The following is a 19,063-nucleotide window of genomic DNA, read 5'->3' on the forward strand; positions in this document are numbered from 1 at the left end:
TCAGGTCATGGCTGAAGTGGACCAGCTTTTAAGCCGCTTTAGTCAACATACTATAAAGCTATACGATCAGATTTTCTTCTTCAGTACAACTTTCTCTCATTACTCACTCATTCCTTAACCTACTTACTCTCTCACCCTCTCGTTGCATCTTCCTCGCTTCTGACTGTTGGCCGACCACCCGCCTCGCTTGACAGAGATTAATGGTCCCAGATGAACGTGTAACGCTCCTCTTTGTAGTATTTAACACAATTTAGCCACAGCGGCTGCAATTAACAGCAGATTAATGTCCTCCTAATCAATGAGTTTACTGTTTGTGTACACTGGCGCTGTGTGAGCTGGACAGCCACAGGAAGAACAGCACTCGCTATAGAGATTACTACTAAAAAGACACTTGGTTTCATGTTGCTATTTCTAATTATTAAGGAAATTCTTCTAACAAAAAAAAAAAAATGCCTTGCCTTTCCTGACTTGTTTCTGTTGTGAATCTGTCATGGTAAATATATCTAATCAGTAGAGCTATTGAGAGTCTGAATAATAATATTCCTATAATATTTCATTAGCATTACAATGCTAATGCCACACAAAATCTGAAATCTCTGAATAGTCTATTGATGTAAATATTAGATGTTTCTTTATTTATTTATTGGTCTATTCAAACATAAGTCCCATATATAAGCTTCTCATCTCACTGCCAGTTTTGTCTTGGTAATGAGGTCCTACTCAAACACTCTTGCCGTCCCTATACCGTCTCTGTAGCAGCGTGCTGCGACAAACGTGATGATTTCTTTCATTTGGAACGAGTTTAGATCAGCCTGGTAAAGAAGCGGATTTGTTAAGCCCTCAAATTGCATGCTAAGCCGTGAAACGCTCGCTTTCAGCAGTTTTGAATCGAGCCGGTATCTGAACTTTCTCCTCACGGTCCATTAGATGTATGCAACAGAGAGATGAATATCGGGGATTTGATGAAAGGGATATTTTACATGCTCTGCAGCCTTGTCTTTTGTTGTGAAATGAGCATGCAGATAATAATATAAAAGAGTCTGAAAAGTCATGGAGGAGAAAACGCAAGTCTGTGAGGGAATTTAAGGGAGGTGGAGAGGAAATGAATAGTGCTGAGGACAGAAGGAGGGAGCTGGGAGGAAGTGAACATGGAAAATGCTGAGGTAAAGGACCTGCATACCATTTTCTATAGAACTAATCATATACATATATATTAAAGGAGATAAAAGAAAGTGAAACCTACAGAGTGAAATTAAAAACAACAACAATTAAAAAAAATAAATAATTAATAAGATTTAAGAGCCAAAGTACATTCTAGTTGCTAAATTACCAATAATATTTTTAGTGAAAGATTTCACTTTAAAAAAAAAATAGCATTAATTGATTTATTACACATTTTGTACCTTTAATTACACTCGCGGTTCAATTGTGAACTCGTTTTTCTAGTGAATCTGATTCAAGCCATTAATTTACAAGAAAATTCAAGGCCTTTTCATGAAGGCCTTTTCTTTTTAAACTGAATCAGACATGATGTGCATTATTTTTTCATGCTGACAATAAACCAGATGATAAATGAAGAAACAACGTGGATGCTTGCAAAGTTTTTCTGATCAGAGTTTGTATCATTTTATTATTATTTTTATTATTATGTTTTTATTGATTGATTACACTGAATAATTTTTTTGTTGCTTTGAATTTGCAGCCTGGACCCCCAGGAATGTTTATATAAAATATTTAATTTAAAATACTATTCATTAATTGAATTTATAATTTTTATATGTTTAATTGCACTTGCAGTTCAGTGAGGGAGTCAGTGAACCCAATACAACTCACTGACTGAGTGAATCTGATTCAAATTGCTTGCTCATAAACAAATTTGAGGCTTTTTGTGAATCTTTTTGCCTGAAAAAATGTTCATAAATGTTTGTTGAAATGAAATGTTCATTGTTGAAACACTGATGCATTCTTGTAACAAACACCACTGCATATGGATGCTCACAAGGTTTTCTTTACAATAGTTTATATTATTTTCTTGAGAGTCCTAAGAACAGTTGGAACACACTATGTGAATAACTACCTGTTTCTTTGTACATAAATTATCTCAATATACAACATAATTCTTTTGGTTTAGCTGAACGTGTGAAACCATTTCTGTCTCTCTTCTATAAATATATAATGTTTCGTTTTGTGTGAATCTGTGGGAGAAGAAGACAATTGCAAAGGATCAGTATAGAAGAGTAGGGGGCACGGGGGAGGCATGTGTTTCCCAGACAACAGCTAGCTCTTGCCAAACAGGTCTTCCCTTATTAGCAACAATAAGGCTTGAAGTCCACTGACGTCTGTTCATGACAGCAAAGCGTTTCAAAGTTGTGTCTCGGTCTGTGCCTGTCCACAAAATGAGGTCTGTTTAAACAGCTGTGTGCCAAGACTTTCCCAGTCCCTCACTACTGTCCTAGAGAGCTTTTTTATGTGTGCTGTACACACTCTTTTGAGGGCCACCACGTAAACACGCAGTCAGCTCCCACACTCCTATGTTGGGAGACATATATGGCTGTAGTTGCTTATAATCTCTGTTTTAGTCTTATGTAATCAGATTGAAACTCAGATTAAAGATGCAGTCCATAACTTTTTTTGGTTAAAAATTATCCAAAATCAATATTTGAGCAAGTACATAACCAGCCAGTGTTCAAAACTATCGCCTTACTTTAGCCCGATTCACAACGGTTATCTTATAATAATGTTTTCTAATTTGAGTGGCACTGTGTCATTATGTCACATATGTAAACATAAAGAAGTTGTCCCGGCTACTTGGCTATCGCATGTGAGGACCCTGCAGGTGACTGATCGTTTTTAGATAGTTTTTCTCACTGCACCTAGAATAATTAAATGTATCATTTTTATGGCAGATTGTGATCCAGAAAGGATTATGTGTTTATGAAACACATGTGAATGAAATGAAATTATATTCCAGTTTTAAATGTGCTTCTGATTACAGATAGCCTGGGATTACACAAGATTTGTATTTAAAAGAAAACCAGTTCGAAGGGAGCATAATTTGCTTTTTGGGTTAAAAGAATTTCTTGATATGAAATTCTAATGACAATTAGATTAGACTGTACAGAAATTGAAATCTACATACTAATACACATGCTAATAATTTGAGAATAAAGTATAACAATAATGTCATGGTGCACACAGCAGGGAGGAACGAGGATAAACTCAAATACAGTCTTTAATGAACTCAAAGCAGACAAGGCAGGGCTGACACACAGGAACACCGGGGGAGTAACGAGTAGACCAGACAAAATCTAACTAAACGGGCATGAACTAAATACACATGATAATTACTGATAATAGGACAAACACAGCTGGACAAGACTTAACTAATAATCACACTGAACAAGGACAGGAACATGACCAAATAAGGACACAAGAGGCGGGAACACATGACACAGGACAGAGGACTGACAAATACTAATAATTTGCACGGTTTGATGTTTTGTGAGCTAACCGATCTTTAGATTAAATCACCATTGGTAGCGTGATTTATGGTAGTGGTTTTTTCCTCAGTTGGTCAGAACAAACGTGGCAGACTTGTTACTTACTTGTTCAGATGGCAATATACGGTGAAAATTCTTATTTGGGTCATATATTCCAAGACGTAGGCTAGAATCTGTGATTGCGAAGTACAGTAAACATCCACACTGAGGTGACTGTGAGTATGGGTTTGAGTTAATTCCTTCATCAGTACATATCAAACAATCTGTAATAACAGACAAAGCAATAGTGACCACATAATAAAAACAGTCACTCACACTTGTGTGTTGCAACATTATTGTCGAATCCAATAAAGCCGGCATAGCATCGTCTTTTAGTATCAAGCTTTCTGAAAATCCAACGTCAAATTGTGCCTTGTTTGTAAATGAATCCGTGGTAAAATGATATCCATGATGCTCTAGCAGCTTGAATGATGTCTTCATTTTGCTGTGTGTTGATCTTTTCAAGGTTTGGATGACTGTCTGCAGCAGTACATTAAGAACTTTGAGCAGGAAAAGGTGGGCGGTGAACAGCTGTTGAGAATCACCCATCAGGAGCTCGAGGATCTGGGCGTTTCTCGAATCGGGCACCAGGAACTCATTCTGGAGGCTGTGGACCTGCTTTGCGCACTGGTGAGCACATATACAAACACACACAGGTGCATTGTGTTCTCACTGACACAAATTATAGTTTCAAATTATAAGTGGGTTTTATAGCATCTTGTTAAAATGGCGGTATTTTGTTTTTATAATAACACAAATGAAATGGCATAATAGCAATTATAAAACGCATAGTTACAGATCTGGATGCAGAGTGGTCAGTACAGCATTCCAACTGTGTTATATTCAATGAGTGTATTGCTTATGCTGTATTATTTACATTTATATTACATTCACCTTGTGCTATAGATCAGGGGGTTTTCAAAGTATAAATCAAATAAAAAACATATAATATCAAATAGTTTTGATTTTTGGTGTTGACAGGGATAATTCAAAATAAACACATAAAGAGCACATGAATACAAACAAGTTGTACATATGAAACCTCTGCCTGAATCCCATATTTGTTTTACCATTAAAAAGAAAATCCTATCATGACATATAATAGACTGCAAAATGAAATAAACTAAAATACAAATAAAGTGATAAACAAATCAGAAAAAACACACATATATACATACATACACATATACATACATATTTGACAAAAAATAGTTAAAGGGGTCATGAACTGAGAAATCAAAATTCCCTTGATCTTTTGACATATAAGGGCCATTGTGCTATGAAAACATTCTGTAAGTTTCAGAACTCAAAACTTTCTCATTAATCTAAAAACAGCTTTTATTGAAGGTAGTCTGCCAAAACGACAGCGTGTGGAATGTTCTACACTATGATGTAATAGTGTGGATAAACACCGCCTCCACAGAAAAAGATCATCACTGCCTCTTTAGCCCCGCCCACCAATTCACGCACATAGTAGGTAAATAACAAAAGCGGCAAACGCAGTTCTACGCAGAAACCAAACAATAAACATTCATTGATTAACTTTATTTTTAATACTTAATTAGAACTTAGTCCTTTGTTCACTTCATTTTACCACAGATTCATTTACAAACAAGGCACAATTTGACACTGGATTTTCAGAAAGATTGAAACTAAAAGACTATGCTATGCCGGCTATATTGGATTGGATTTGTTTTTGTTATGTGGTCACTATTGCTTTGTCTGTTATTACAGATTGTTTGATTGTGCTGATGAAGGAATTAACTCAGACCCATACTGTATAGTGTACACAAACGCATACTGTATTTATTTGTTTTTAACCTAAATCACAGTAGCGTTCATCTATGAGAAATGTATGCTGTCAAAAATACACAACTATTAGCCAATCATAGCAGTGGGCGTTTACTTCCGAGTCTACAATCTGCCACGCCTATTCAAACGGAGCATTCAGATGAGGGGGGTTAAAAACAGGACAGAAAATAGCCTATTACTTCTAAATTATGATGTTTTTTGATGTAAAAATCTTGATAACATTAGTGGACCTCAGAGAAGAGTACAAAATAAAAAAACAAAGGCAGTTCATGACCCCTTTAAAAAGCTAAACAAATATATAAAAAGTTTAAAAGTTAAAATATACAGAATTTGAGATTACTATGTTTTCATTCTGCTTTCTAAAGACTGGTCAGAACATTTTCTAATTTTTTTCTATTCAGAGTCATTGTTTAAAGTTTCTCTTCAGGTTTATACATATAATTTATACTGATGGTGGGTAAAAAAGTAATATATTTTACAAAAAAATATATATATAGTCCATATAATATTTTTAGATATTTATAATATTTGTTCACAGTGAAATTTTCTGTATGTCAAAAGGAATAAAAATAGCATGTAAGCATAATTAAGATTACATCATGCGTGTTTTCATGAATCAAGATACATTTATACTGTGAAAAATAAAAACATTAGGTGTTAAATATTGTACAGAAAATATTTCTTTTTCAGAATAATTTTAGATGCATCAAGATACACTTAGGAAGGTAAGGGGCTAATGTATTCATCAAGAGGATAATCATATTTGAGGGTTCGTGTCATCAAAAAGCTTGTTTCTCTCTAATAGATAATTGCATATTAAAATACCCGAATTGATGAAGGACTATATGTTTATCTTTATTCCTGAAGCACCTGACCCTGTTTTCGCTGCCTGTATGTTTATGGTAGTTGCATCCTGTGCAATTAATAATAGCCAAAACAAACACTTTAAATCCTTGAAAATCCTTTGGATTATCCCTCCATTTCCCACTGTCATCCTGCACACGGTTTCCAGGCTGTTCTGACGGGGTACAAGAGAAATAAGGACGCCGATGCAGAAGGAGGGAAAGAGAGGCGGAGCAACTGAAAGATTGTGTGGGTAGAGTGGGTAGAAAACTGGCAGCAGTCGGGTGAGAGAAGGATAACAAATTAAAACAGGAGAGAAAGGCTCAGAGGGAGAGCGAAGAAAAGTGTGAGAGAAGGAACACAGTAGTCCTGAGCGGATGAAGGAAGAGCGGGTAGAAAAAGGAGGGTGAATGGGGTATGTTAGCCAATACATTCACAAACTGGCCCCCCGTATTCCTCTTTTTTTTGTTCCCACCATTTGTTATGTCATGTGCTTAAGCCCAGCTAGTGCCTGAAAGCCTCTTATGTAATGCTTCTCTGGGTTTGTCCAACATGGAGCCCTGCTGCATTAAATATGATTACTCATCTATCCCTCATGCTGGTTCTATTGCAAGACATACCCCCTCTGGCTTTTGTGTGAAGCAAGGCATTCTGGGAGAGCCGTACTGTGGTGTCACAGCACATGACTGTAAGGGGGTTTCGGGAAGAGGGGTTTGACCATGATTCTTACACTGCCTTCTAACAGGCCAATACCAGCAGTGATCTATGCATAATGTTGATCTTACTTATGCTTATCCACATGATATTTCTATTAATTTCAACATACCAAAAATGTATCTGAAATCTTGCATAATGTATAAAATATGTTTGGAAAGTTGCAGTTACTAGTACATCAAAATGTACTATTGAAGGCTAAATGTGATTAAAAATGTTGAAAAACACAGCCAAGATTAAAGATATACACATATACATTACATTCATGTAAATATTAGCCTAAAATCTTAATGTTGATTTGAAAATTAGAATATCAATACATGCATTGATGGATACACACTACTGTTCAAAGGTTTGGGGTCACTATGATTTTTTAAAAAGAAATTAACACTTGCACAAGGATGCATTGAATTGAACAAAAAAATCTATTTTGCATAAATGCTGTACTTGTAAACTTTCTAAAGAGTATCACAGTCTCCACAAAAAAATATTAAGTAGCTTAACTGTTTGGAGTATTGATAATAATAAATTGTTTCTTGAGCAGCAAATCAGCTTTTTAGAATGTTTTCTGATGGATCATTTGACACTGAAGACTGGAGTAATGGCTGCTGAAAATTCAACTTTGCCATCATAGGAATAAATTACATTTGAAATATATTACAAAAGTATTATTTCACAATATTATCGTTTTTACTGTTTTTGTCAAATAAATGCAGCCTTGGTGAGCATAAAGGACTTCTTTCAAAGGCATTTAAAAAATCTTATACTGACCCAAACCTTTGAACAGTATGCATATACAGTATATTTATATATTCATATATATTTTTACAGCAAGGAATTTAGTAAGCTTCATTGGGACTACGACATTGTGTTAATATAGCGTGAGTTGTGTGCCTCTAAATGACCCTTTTCTCCTTCTCCAGTTTCTTTCCTCCATTATTTAAAACCACTCAAACTACTTTTTCCCAGTGAACTTGGGCTGTATCACAGAGTGCCTCTGACCTTCCCTAACGTCCTAACTTGTGAAGCCAATCCCTTTTATTCTCTCCCTCCGTTTCATTTACATTTACATGTATATTTAATCATTCAGTGGATGCTTTTATCCAAAGCGACTTACAAATGTGGAACATCACAAGCAATTTGTCACACAGGAGCCAAAAATACATGCAGTACCACATTGCAGAGTTTCCAGAGTAAGCTACAGTATTACAAAAGCTGGAGCAAAAGTGACAATTCTAAAAAGTAGTGAAAAGAGAGATTAGAAAAAGTTTATTTGTAGGAAATGCCTTTGCTTACAAAATGTTTGTCTTTAGCTGTTTCTTGGAGGTTGTGATGGTCCCACTTTCTCTTTCTTATACAGAACTATGGACTAGAGACAGAGAACCTGAAGACTCTGACCCATAAGCTGAATGCATCAGCCAAGAACCTGCAGAACTTCATAACGGGCCGGCGGAGGGGTGGTCACTATGACGGCAGAGCCACACGAAAACTTCCTAATGACTTTCTGACCTCTGTAGTGGACCTCATCGCTGCCGCCAAGAGCCTGCTGGCTTGGTTGGATAGGTTAGTCCTGCAGAGACACAAACACAGCCCACAACAAACACAGATATGTGTACAGACACATTTTTACATTCATTAAACAGTGCAGCTGCATATATAGTGGCCCTAAAAGTATTAGGACACCAGTACTATTGTTAAAGGGTTAGTTCACCCCAAAATGAAATTCTCTCATTAATTACTCACCTTCATGTTGTTCCAAATCCGTAAAAACCTTCGTTCATTTTTGGAACACAGATGAAGATATTTTTGATGAAATCTGAGAGCTTCTGGGCCTTGATCGTGTCAGTTGTTTTCCTGTCTATGCAGGGTCAGAAAGGTCTCAGATTTCATCATAAAATTTCTTCATTTGTGTTCCAAAGATGAACAAAGGTCTTACGGTTTTGGAACAACATGAGGGTGAGTGAGAGAGAGAGAGAGAGAGAGAGAGAGAGAGAGAGAGAAAATTCAATGAGAGAATTTAAATTTTTGGGTGAACTATCCCTTTAACTAAAACTAAAACTATTAAAAATTGATTTTGTTAATTGAAAATGAAATATAAATATTAGATGATAAAACAATAGATATACTGATCAAATTTAAGACAATTTTGACACATACTAAAATGTCCATAATGAGATTCCATAATATAATGAGATACTGTATATATATTTAATCATTATTTAGCTGTGCTATGACCCCTGTGTAATCTTGAGAGGAACTACCGTCACATATGTACTAAAAAAATCATTGCCCAAATGGTTCAGAAAAACAAAGTTACTTGGCATAATTTGTTTGCAGATGCCATGATTTTATATTTTATTAAGGTAATTCAAAGTGCCCAAAAGTGTTTTTAGGGCTGCTGTATTTATTTACAAGCAAACACAAAGTTCAATCAAAGCAGCCTCAGTGATCCTGTTCCTTTATCTACCATGCGTACGGTCACATGACCCCTCATCTCATCTAAAAGGCTCCATTGTTTCGAACTCATCAGTGAGGTCATGCGAGAGGCCACAGATGACACGATCACTCCGATTTCCTTATGTAACACCCATGAGCAATCAGCTGACAAACAAAAGATGAGTAAAGAGCTTACGTAAGTCTCTTCGGTTTCGGAGGAGCTGGCCCTGAAAGCGGCCAGCGTGCCTGCTAAGCGCTTCTCTTTATCTCTCAAGTGTGTGCGCGAGGTCGCGTTAATTCCTTCATCAGCTGAAGCTCTCGTTGGCCACGCCTCCTCGTTAGTGCAGTACGCCAAGTCTCCTGTCTAACCGCACACTCATAATTCCAGAGTGCAATTAATCTGCTGCTGTATCTCTCTAGATTATTCCTGGCCTCTGGGTCTCCCTCATTTATTCTCTCCAGACAGAATGACAGCAGGAGTGCAGTCCTGGGTGATCGACTTTCGTTTGTTACAGTCTTATTATAAAGTGTAAGATAGGAACCCTGGAGTCAGATATGTGCGCTCAGTGCACTCATTAAGATAAACGATGCCCTTGTGCTTTCTTCTGTAGAGAAGATTTCTGTATTACTGTTTGCACCATCTAGTCAACTAGTTGATTATTTCTTCTGCTGGTTGATGTCTTGGGCCAGTCACACTGCATGTGTTGTAGATATCTGATATGGTTCATTTGGAGTGTTCACATACAAGTTTCATGTGAACTGAAATAAAACAAATTAAGCTGTTGACTGAAACTATAAGCAGAACTTGTTGATTGCACCATTTATTACAATGTGTCATGAAACACATTGAAAGAAGACATCCACACTTGTATAGTACTGATCATGTATGTTTGTTATGTTAAAAATATTTTTTGTAATATACATTTTTGTTGGAATTTATGATGAAATAAAGCATAAAACATATATATACATATATATATATACAGTATATATATATTATATTTGAATATATTTTAAAATGTAGTTTATTCTTGTGATTACAAAGCTGAATTTTCAGCTGCCATTACTCCACTCTTCAGCATTACATGATCCTTCAGGAATCATTTTAATATGCTGATTTGTGCTCAAGGAACATTTCCTAGAAACAGTGCTGAAAACAGCTGGCCTAATATTTTTGTGGAATTATGATATTTTATCAGGATTCTTTAATGAATAGAAAGCTAAAAAACAGCATTTATTTGAAATAAAATTAGGCCAGGCCTGATTGTTCTTTACTGTTGAGCCCTGTGTATTGTGTTTAATAAATATATACTATATACATGTAGTATATTTAAAGATATATGCCGTAATAATAATATGCTTGTAACATGTTTAGAAAATAAGATGAAAATTCAGCGCTCTATCAGTTATTATGGCCACAAAAGGAAGCATCTTGGTCTAAATTAAAGACTTTCATGATAATAGAAAGACAGTGATCTTTGCAGTCTGTATGATGGAGCACGTGAGCAGAGCTTCCTCCTGCCGCCCGAGCCTCTGTGAATTAGTGCATTGGAGCGAGAAATCCTCTCTCTACTCTCGCTTTCAGCTCTGTCTGTCTCTCTCTGTTTTTGTTAATCTTCATCTCCCTCCCTCTCCACATCTTTCTTGGGTCACCTCCTTAAAGCTCTCATTCCTTATCCTGAATGTCCTGCATTGCCTGAATTAGACACATTTGGCAGTGCAGCAAGACAAAGGAAGGTTAGACACAAAATGTGGTTGTGATTAGAAGTGATCTAATGGTTAATGGCAGGTGTTACTTCTTCATCAGGTCTCCGTTCGCTGCCGTGGCAGACTATTCCATGACCAGGAATAATGTGATTCAGCTGTGTCTGGAGTTGACCACAATAGTTCAGCAGGTATGGACTCAAACACTCAGATTATTACATAACACTTTTATGTGTTTTTTAAGGAATAGTTCATCCCAAAATTAAAATATTGTCCTTCATTTACTCCCATGTCATATCAGACCTGTATTATTTTCTTTCTTCCATTACGTATATATATTAGTGCTGTCAAACGATTAACCGCGATTAATCACATCCAAAATAAAAGTTTTTGTTCACATAATATAGAGTATGTGTGTACTGTGTATATTTATTATGTATATATAAATACAAACACATACATGTTAATATTTAAGACAAATATGGTATGTTTATATTAATATATTTATCTGTTATATAAATAATATAAATATATACATATAAATACATGTAAATGTTATATATACATAATAAATATACACAGTACACACACATATATTATGTAAACATTAAACTTTTATTTGCGATGTGATTAATCGCGATTAATCGCTTGACAGCACTAATATATATATATATTAGATAGTTACCTTTATATGTGTATATACTGTATAGATGTAGGGGTAACTATTTATATATAATGATAATGTCTACTGTTTAGTTAATTATACACACAAATATGCATGTGTATAGATACCTAGATATCAAATACCTATCATATACATATTAGTGCTATCAAACAATTAATCGCATCCAAAATAAAAGTTTTTGTTTACATAATATGTGTGTGTACTGTGTATATTAATATATCAAGCCCGGGCATAGCACCGCCACTGGTACACACACATATATTATGTAAACAAAATGTTTTATTTTGGATGCGATTAATCGTTTGACAGCACGAATACATATACATCAATACATTTTATTATTATTATTTACTTTGTCATTATTAGTAGTATTATTTTTACAATGTGTTTGTTTTTAATTTCGTACTGTTTAAAACTATAGCCTTAACTTGCTGAGGGTTGTTGGGATTGATGTTTATTGTGGCGGTCAGAATGACATGAAGGCAAGAAAATTATGACAAAATTTTAATTTTTTGGGTGAACTGTCCCTTTAAATCTCATATCCATCAAATGAAATGCGAAAGTCAAAAGTCTGACCTAGTCTATTTTCTTCATTTCACCCTCACCTGTGTCACGCCGTATTTTAGCACTCTAGGACTGAAATCTCTTTTTGAGGATGCTTGGAAAGCAGGGTAAAGTTTCTAGGGCAGAAGGTTCTTTAGAAGGAGGCCATGGATGTTTTTTCTCCCTCTCAATTTTCTGTCCTGGATTGAAATAGTGCTGCTCTGGCATGGGCCATTGAGGGCGAGGACAGACTGTCCCAGGTGGGAGAAAAGCGATGTGTCCCAGAACATATGAAATACAGAAATATGAAGGCCTGAAGAATTTGCTCTTAATGATATTTGCTGTGAAATGAGTCTGTCTGTGTGAAAATGCCACAGCTTGCAAGTCTCATATTGTTTCATCTTCACTCTGAAGGGCCTTTCACAAATTCAAACTTAACATAAAATTCTTCTCTCTTAATTAAACACTGATGTATTAGCTCAGCTTTATTTACTCTCTTTTGAATCAGCCTGCTGTGTAGGTTGCGTGCTGAAGGAGATTCCCAATATGTTTAACATTAATCATGCGTGCGGCCATTCGAGCTCCCCGAGCTCCTTCACCCACAGGCTGGAAATTAGACTACCGTTAAGCAGAGTGATGGAGAGTGGAGGAAATAAGGAAATGAGAGGAGGAAGTGGAAAAGCATTGCACCAGGTTCAGTGTGGGAGGATGACTCATCTTCTCCTCAGCTGTCTGCTTAAGACAGAGAACGCTGCCTTTGGCTATTTCAGTTAGGTGCAAGACTCTATTCCAGCAAACAAATCTTTTTCTCCCAGTGTCCTGCAAGCAAGGCTCAGCTTCCCATCTGAGATATCCCAAAACTGTGTTTACCCATTAGAGCAGAAATGATATAATTTGCTCGTATCGCATAACTGGGATGTATTTTATAACTTTTGTTGATATGCCATTAGCAAATATTATGTAATAGGTCTGATTATTCAAATTTGAATGTATATTAATCAAAGTTTCAAGACATGACATGAATGCACATTAACTATAAAGCATTATATAATCATTTAGTATTATATAACACTACAAATAGTTTTTTTTTTTTTGTTTTCCAGTAAAAATATTTAAAGATTAAAGCATAATTGCATCAGGAGGCTTGTTTTTAGAGCATTTATGTTGAATTAAGTTTTATTCAGAATTATTTTGTTCTTTTAAGCATAAAGCGAATGTAATTTAGCAATTTAACAATTCAGCTTAACAATTCACAATTAATATATGCTTAAAATGAAACTCTATCTATCTATCTATCTATCTATCTTTAAAATATTTACAATTGCAATGGAAGAAGATTAACAATTAACAAATAATATACAGTATATTATATAAATAATATGCAGTATATTCTTAATATAAAATTTTAGATATATATATATATATATATATATATATATATATATATATATATATATATTAGGGCTGTCAATAGGTTAAAATATTTAATCACGATTAATTGCATAATTGTCATGAGTTAACTCGTTATTAATCGCAACTTAATCGTGCATTTTTATTTGTTCTAAATGTTACTTTTCCAGTTTTCTATACTCTAATCAACATGGGCAAGGGCAAATATGGATGCTTTATGCAAATGTATGTTTATTATTAGTGAAACCATAGTCAACATAGAGCATGAAGACTAGACATGTTTCAAAGGTCATAGATGTTTTTCAAAGAACTTGTTCATGTCTATTAGACACATGAAAAAAGAAATACCAGGTTCCCATTACTTCTCTTTCTTTGCACTGAGCAATTTACTTACACAAACCTGTTTACATTTTTGCATGACAGGGCAGCTCACTTCTGAACATGCAAAATGTACATTTATTATTTATTATTAGATTTGTTTGCCTCTCTGTGCCCATATACTGTATTTTGATGTACTTTGATTGACTATTAAAATATTTAATCAACATTATTAATTGTCTTAAAAGTTAATATTTTAAGACAATATGTATTATGTTATATTATTATATATATTTTTTACTGGAAAACTATTAAGATTAAGAACTACAGTATTTTTTGTTTGTGTTATGAATGAAATGTATTAGGAAGTTTCAATTATATGTCTAGTCTTTCAATAATGAGACTGTAAGTGCTGGTATTGAAATAAAATTTGTAAGATGATATTTTCTCTTCTTGCGTTTTAGGACGGCACAGTGTATGAGACAGAAAATAAGATACTGCATGTGGTAAGAGTGACATTTATATTTTCACACAACCTCTTGATTCATTTACATAAAACTCCTTATCTAGCTCCTCTGTTCAAAAATAGAAATCTGCGTCGAAGTGAGAAAAAGAGAGCGAGTGTGTGTGTGTGTGTGTGTGTGTGTGTCTGAGGTGAGTGTGAGAGAAATAAATTCACAGTAGATTCGTGGAGTCTAGCCCGTGCTGCAGTGTCAGTCAGGGTACAGCTGGCTCTCTGCTATAAATACCAGGACAGGCCACATTTCATCTGAGAGTACACAGCGAGAGAGAGAGAGAGAGAGAGTTTCCGCTTGCAACACCAGGAACACCTTCACTGATTAGTCACCAGCAGCAGATTGAGGGAGAATCGTGATTGGATGGATCAATTCAAAGAAGACAGCAAGATCATAGAGAATTATGCTTATGAGACCTTCCTGTTCACATGATTAGATTATAATAAGGTGCATCCTGGCGACACTCGGTCTCAGCGCAGATGGTGTTTATGAAGAGGCATGGTGAACATGCAACAAAATCATCATCATATTGTAGCCCATCAGCAGCATTTTCTGTGCCTCTCTTGGTCAAGATATGTAAAATTATTAAACTTTTCTCACTTTTCTCTTTTCTCTCTGTCCTCAGTGTAAGACACTGTCAGGTGTGTGTGACCACATCATTTCCCTCTCTTCGGACCCCATGGTGTCTCAGGCCGCCCATCTGGAAGTGGTGCAGCTGGACAACATAAGGTCCACAGAGGGACTGGTGGGTATCTGGATTCCTGTATTTCTCATCTCTCCTCCTTATGTTCAGACTTCAAGAGATTTCAAGCTAGATGTTTTTAAACAGTGTTAAAAGAGTTCTGAGATATGCTGGGCATTGTTTTTTATATTTATCAATTTATCCAAATATTTTTTATAATAGTTTATATATATATATAAAAAAAAAACTACGAATAGTTTTGTACAGAAATATGTAGATTTGCTAAATTTAAAGAATATTTACAAAAGATTTGTTTGTAAAATATCAAAATGACTTTAAGATGGTGATAAATATATCATAAAGACCAATTTAACGCATTAATTCAGTACAATTAATTATAAATATTAATTACTAAAAATTGATCTTCTTTTTAATTCTTAAAGACTGATAGATAGATTGATTGACAGATAAATTGATGGATGGATGGATGGATGGATGGATGGATGGATAGATGGAGAGATGGACAGACGGATGGATGGATGGATAGACAGACGGATGGATGGATAGATGGACAGACGGATGGATGGATGGATAGATAGACAGACAGACGGATGGATGGATAGATGGATGAATGGATGGACGGATGGATGGATAGACAGACGGATGGATGAATGGATGGATGGATTGATAGACAGACTGATGGATGGATGGATGGATGGATGGATAGATGGATAGACAGATGGATGGATGGATAGATGGATAGACAGATGGATGGATGGATAGATGTATAGACAGACGGATGGATGGATTGATAGACAGATCGATGGATGGATGGATAGATGGATAGACAGATGGATGGATTGATAGACAGACTGATGGATGGATGGATAGATGGATAGATAGATGGATGGATGGATGGATGGATTGATAGACAGACTGATGGATGGATGGATAGATGGATAGACAGATGGATGGATGGATGGATGGGATTCACCCCATCTGCAGTTGATGATGGTATTCTGGTAGATGTGTTTGTATGAGCTTCGGGCAGTAACATAAGCCTGAATAAAGATAAAAATAAACATTCACACACACCCTCTCTCTTTCTCTCCCCCTATATCTCTGCTTTATGAGACTGTGTCAGAGAGGATTTGTGCTTGCATGTCATGTCAGCATGCTTCTTTCAGTGTTTTCCCAGTATGTGTCCGATATTTTCAGGCAATGGCTCTAAAGTGTCTTTCTCCTTGCCCTAGGGCATGTACATCAAATCAACCTACGATGGCCTACATGTCATAACGGGCACTACAGAGGGAGTGAGTGGCCATTGTCAATCTTTCAGTACAATCTCAATATGACATGCATGGACAGTTCAGCTGAAGAAAGGAAATGTAATCATAAAAACTAATACAAATTGTGTGTTTTGCCATGTGTAATCCAATAGCTTCCTCCCTCTTTCTCTCTCAGTCGCTAGCTGACCGCTGTAAGAAAATCCATGCTGGTGATGAGGTCATACAGGTCAATTATCAGACAGTGGTGAGTGTATCTACTGCACACAATAATTTTACCCTATAACTGATAATATGGCTGGATCATTCCTATTGGTCAATGAAGGATTGACCTGAAATTGACATTATATGAAATATATGTGAAATTGAAGTCGTCTGATAGTATGCTGTTATTTTCCCACCAAAAATGATGTTACTACCTGGAGGATGATAGTTGTTTGTTAGTTTAAAAAATTTAAATTTATATTTAAATAGCCTGTCAATTACTCCCCCTCATGTCGTTCCAAACCCGTAAGACCTTTGTTCATCTTCAGAACACAAATTAAGATATTTTTGATGAAATCCGAGAGCTTTCTGACCCTGCATAGACAGCAATGTAACTGACAGGTTCAAGGCCCAGAAGGGTAGTGAGGACATTATTAAGCAGCACAACTGGTTTCAACATTGATAATAATACAATTCTTGAGCACCAAATCAGCATATTAGGATAACGAATTTACTCGAGTAATGACTGCAAAAATTCAGTTTTGCCATCACAGGAATAAATTAAATAGGAAAATATATAGACATAATTTATTTTACAGTATAATAATATTTCACAATATTACTGTTTTTACTGTAATTTTCACCAAATAATTGCAGCCTTGTTGAGCATAACTGACTTCTTGTTAAAAAATCTCACTGACCCCAAACTTTTGAATAGTAATGTGTAAAGTTTTCCATCTTGTTTAATGATTTAACTAATATACTAAGAAATGCAGTATATGGTGAGAACTTGAAGAATGACCCTGTTAACAAGACAATATAATGCTGGTATGTTTTGAATTCTTTTCTGATTGTGTTATGAGGTGAACATAATATGAGGTGTTTGACTGCGTAGGTGGGCTGGCAGCTGAAGAACCTGGTTAACTCTTTACGTAGCAATCCTGCGGGTGTGACCCTCACGCTGAAGAAACGACCTCAGAGCACTCTCACGTCAGCCCCAGCCTTACTTAAGAACATGAGATGGAAGCCCCTCGCCCTGCAGGTACTGATGGGACGTGTGTGTGAATTGATGATATGCCGTGGTGTAGTCCCCAAATCTGTGCCTGTTCTTTTTTTAGCAGCATTAAGAGCACTCTTCCCCTCCCTTAGGGCTTTGACCAACTAGATTGCATGGCAAATCTTCGCTCCACTCTTCCCCCACCCACCAACCTCCCTATTTTCTCTTTCATCTTTTTTACCTCTAATCTGGTGCTTATCCCTCCTTCCTCAATCTCCTCTCCTGCTCCACTGAAGCCCCGGCACATCAGGAAGCTTTACTGTGGCCCTGAGAGGAAAATGTGGAATGTCATTTTAGACGCTTGACTGTGCAGTATATAAATTGCACATATTTATTTCCTCTTTGACGTTTCGATTGCACAGCTGACAGCAAACAAGATACGCTGATTGTCATGACAACAGCAAAGTAGAAGACACTGAGAAGGCATTTTATTTAGGCAGAACAAAAGCCGTTACAGACTGTTTTGTGTCTTGAATACATAAAAGCAAGAGGAACAGAATCAGCATGACGGAACACCTCTGCGATGCTGGTTTTTTTGTTTTTGTTTTGTTTTTTGGCTTTTTCCACAGACACACAATGGTCAGATTATTCTGCCATTGGGATGAGTGCTTCATTTCTAGGGAAATTAATATATATTATCAGAGCTGGGTAGTAATTGAATATATGTAATCTGGATTATGTAATTAGATTCCAAAAATGAAGTACTTGTAATTAGATTAAATTACATTTTACTCGTAATCAGACTACAGTTACTTTTTTATTGATTACATATTCATAATTTATTGATCTTCCCTAATTCCTCTTTTTTTATCTTTTAAAAAGTTTTCCAGTTTTGTGGACATTCACACAAAGACCAGTCATTAGTCAGGCGGCTACACAATAAAAATCATTTCAAGTTTAAGAAGTGTTTCAGCATTGCATCAACTACTGATAAATTACTTTTTATTTGAATTATCACTCAGTGGGTTATTTGACTATGTATTACTATGGCTCTGGAAGGCTTTTGTCTTTCAAACACTTTAAAATGCTCAAATTATTTCTTATTTACATGTAATGCAGGCTTTCCCAAATTTATTTTTTTATTTTTTTGTCATCTGAACCTCTTTTCCCTAATATATTTAATTTTATATTATATTGAATTATATTTAATATATTTACCCTGAGATTTTAAAATAAATATTTTAATAATTAAGTGTTACATTTGCACGTTCAAAGTTCTGTGACATTGGTTAACGGTCATATGACATGCAGGTAAACAAATAAAATATTAAATCTTTGTGTTTTATTTTGATGAATGTTATTTTAAAATTATTCA

General features: G+C 35.6%; 1 protein-coding gene across 2 annotated transcripts in view; it reads left to right on the plus strand.

Moving 5' to 3' along the window:
* Positions 1-19,063, plus strand: part of cnksr2b (connector enhancer of kinase suppressor of Ras 2b) — a 38,035-nt gene that overhangs the window by 8,023 nt on the left and 10,949 nt on the right. Inside the window, exons 2-9 of one of the 2 annotated variants that reach the window (XM_058758166.1) lie at positions 4,006-4,169; positions 8,269-8,471; positions 11,134-11,239; positions 14,469-14,510; positions 15,145-15,264; positions 16,455-16,514; positions 16,666-16,734; positions 17,587-17,733. In XM_058758166.1, the coding sequence (XP_058614149.1) occupies positions 4,006-4,169; positions 8,269-8,471; positions 11,134-11,239; positions 14,469-14,510; positions 15,145-15,264; positions 16,455-16,514; positions 16,666-16,734; positions 17,587-17,733 (911 nt within the window). The remainder of the gene's footprint in view (positions 1-4,005; positions 4,170-8,268; positions 8,472-11,133; positions 11,240-14,468; positions 14,511-15,144; positions 15,265-16,454; positions 16,515-16,665; positions 16,735-17,586; positions 17,734-19,063) is intronic. The other variant, XM_058758167.1, reaches the window with a different exon arrangement.

This window comes from Onychostoma macrolepis, chromosome 21 (genome assembly GCF_012432095.1).
Source record: "Onychostoma macrolepis isolate SWU-2019 chromosome 21, ASM1243209v1, whole genome shotgun sequence".
NCBI classification, from domain to species: Eukaryota; Metazoa; Chordata; class Actinopteri; order Cypriniformes; family Cyprinidae; genus Onychostoma; species Onychostoma macrolepis.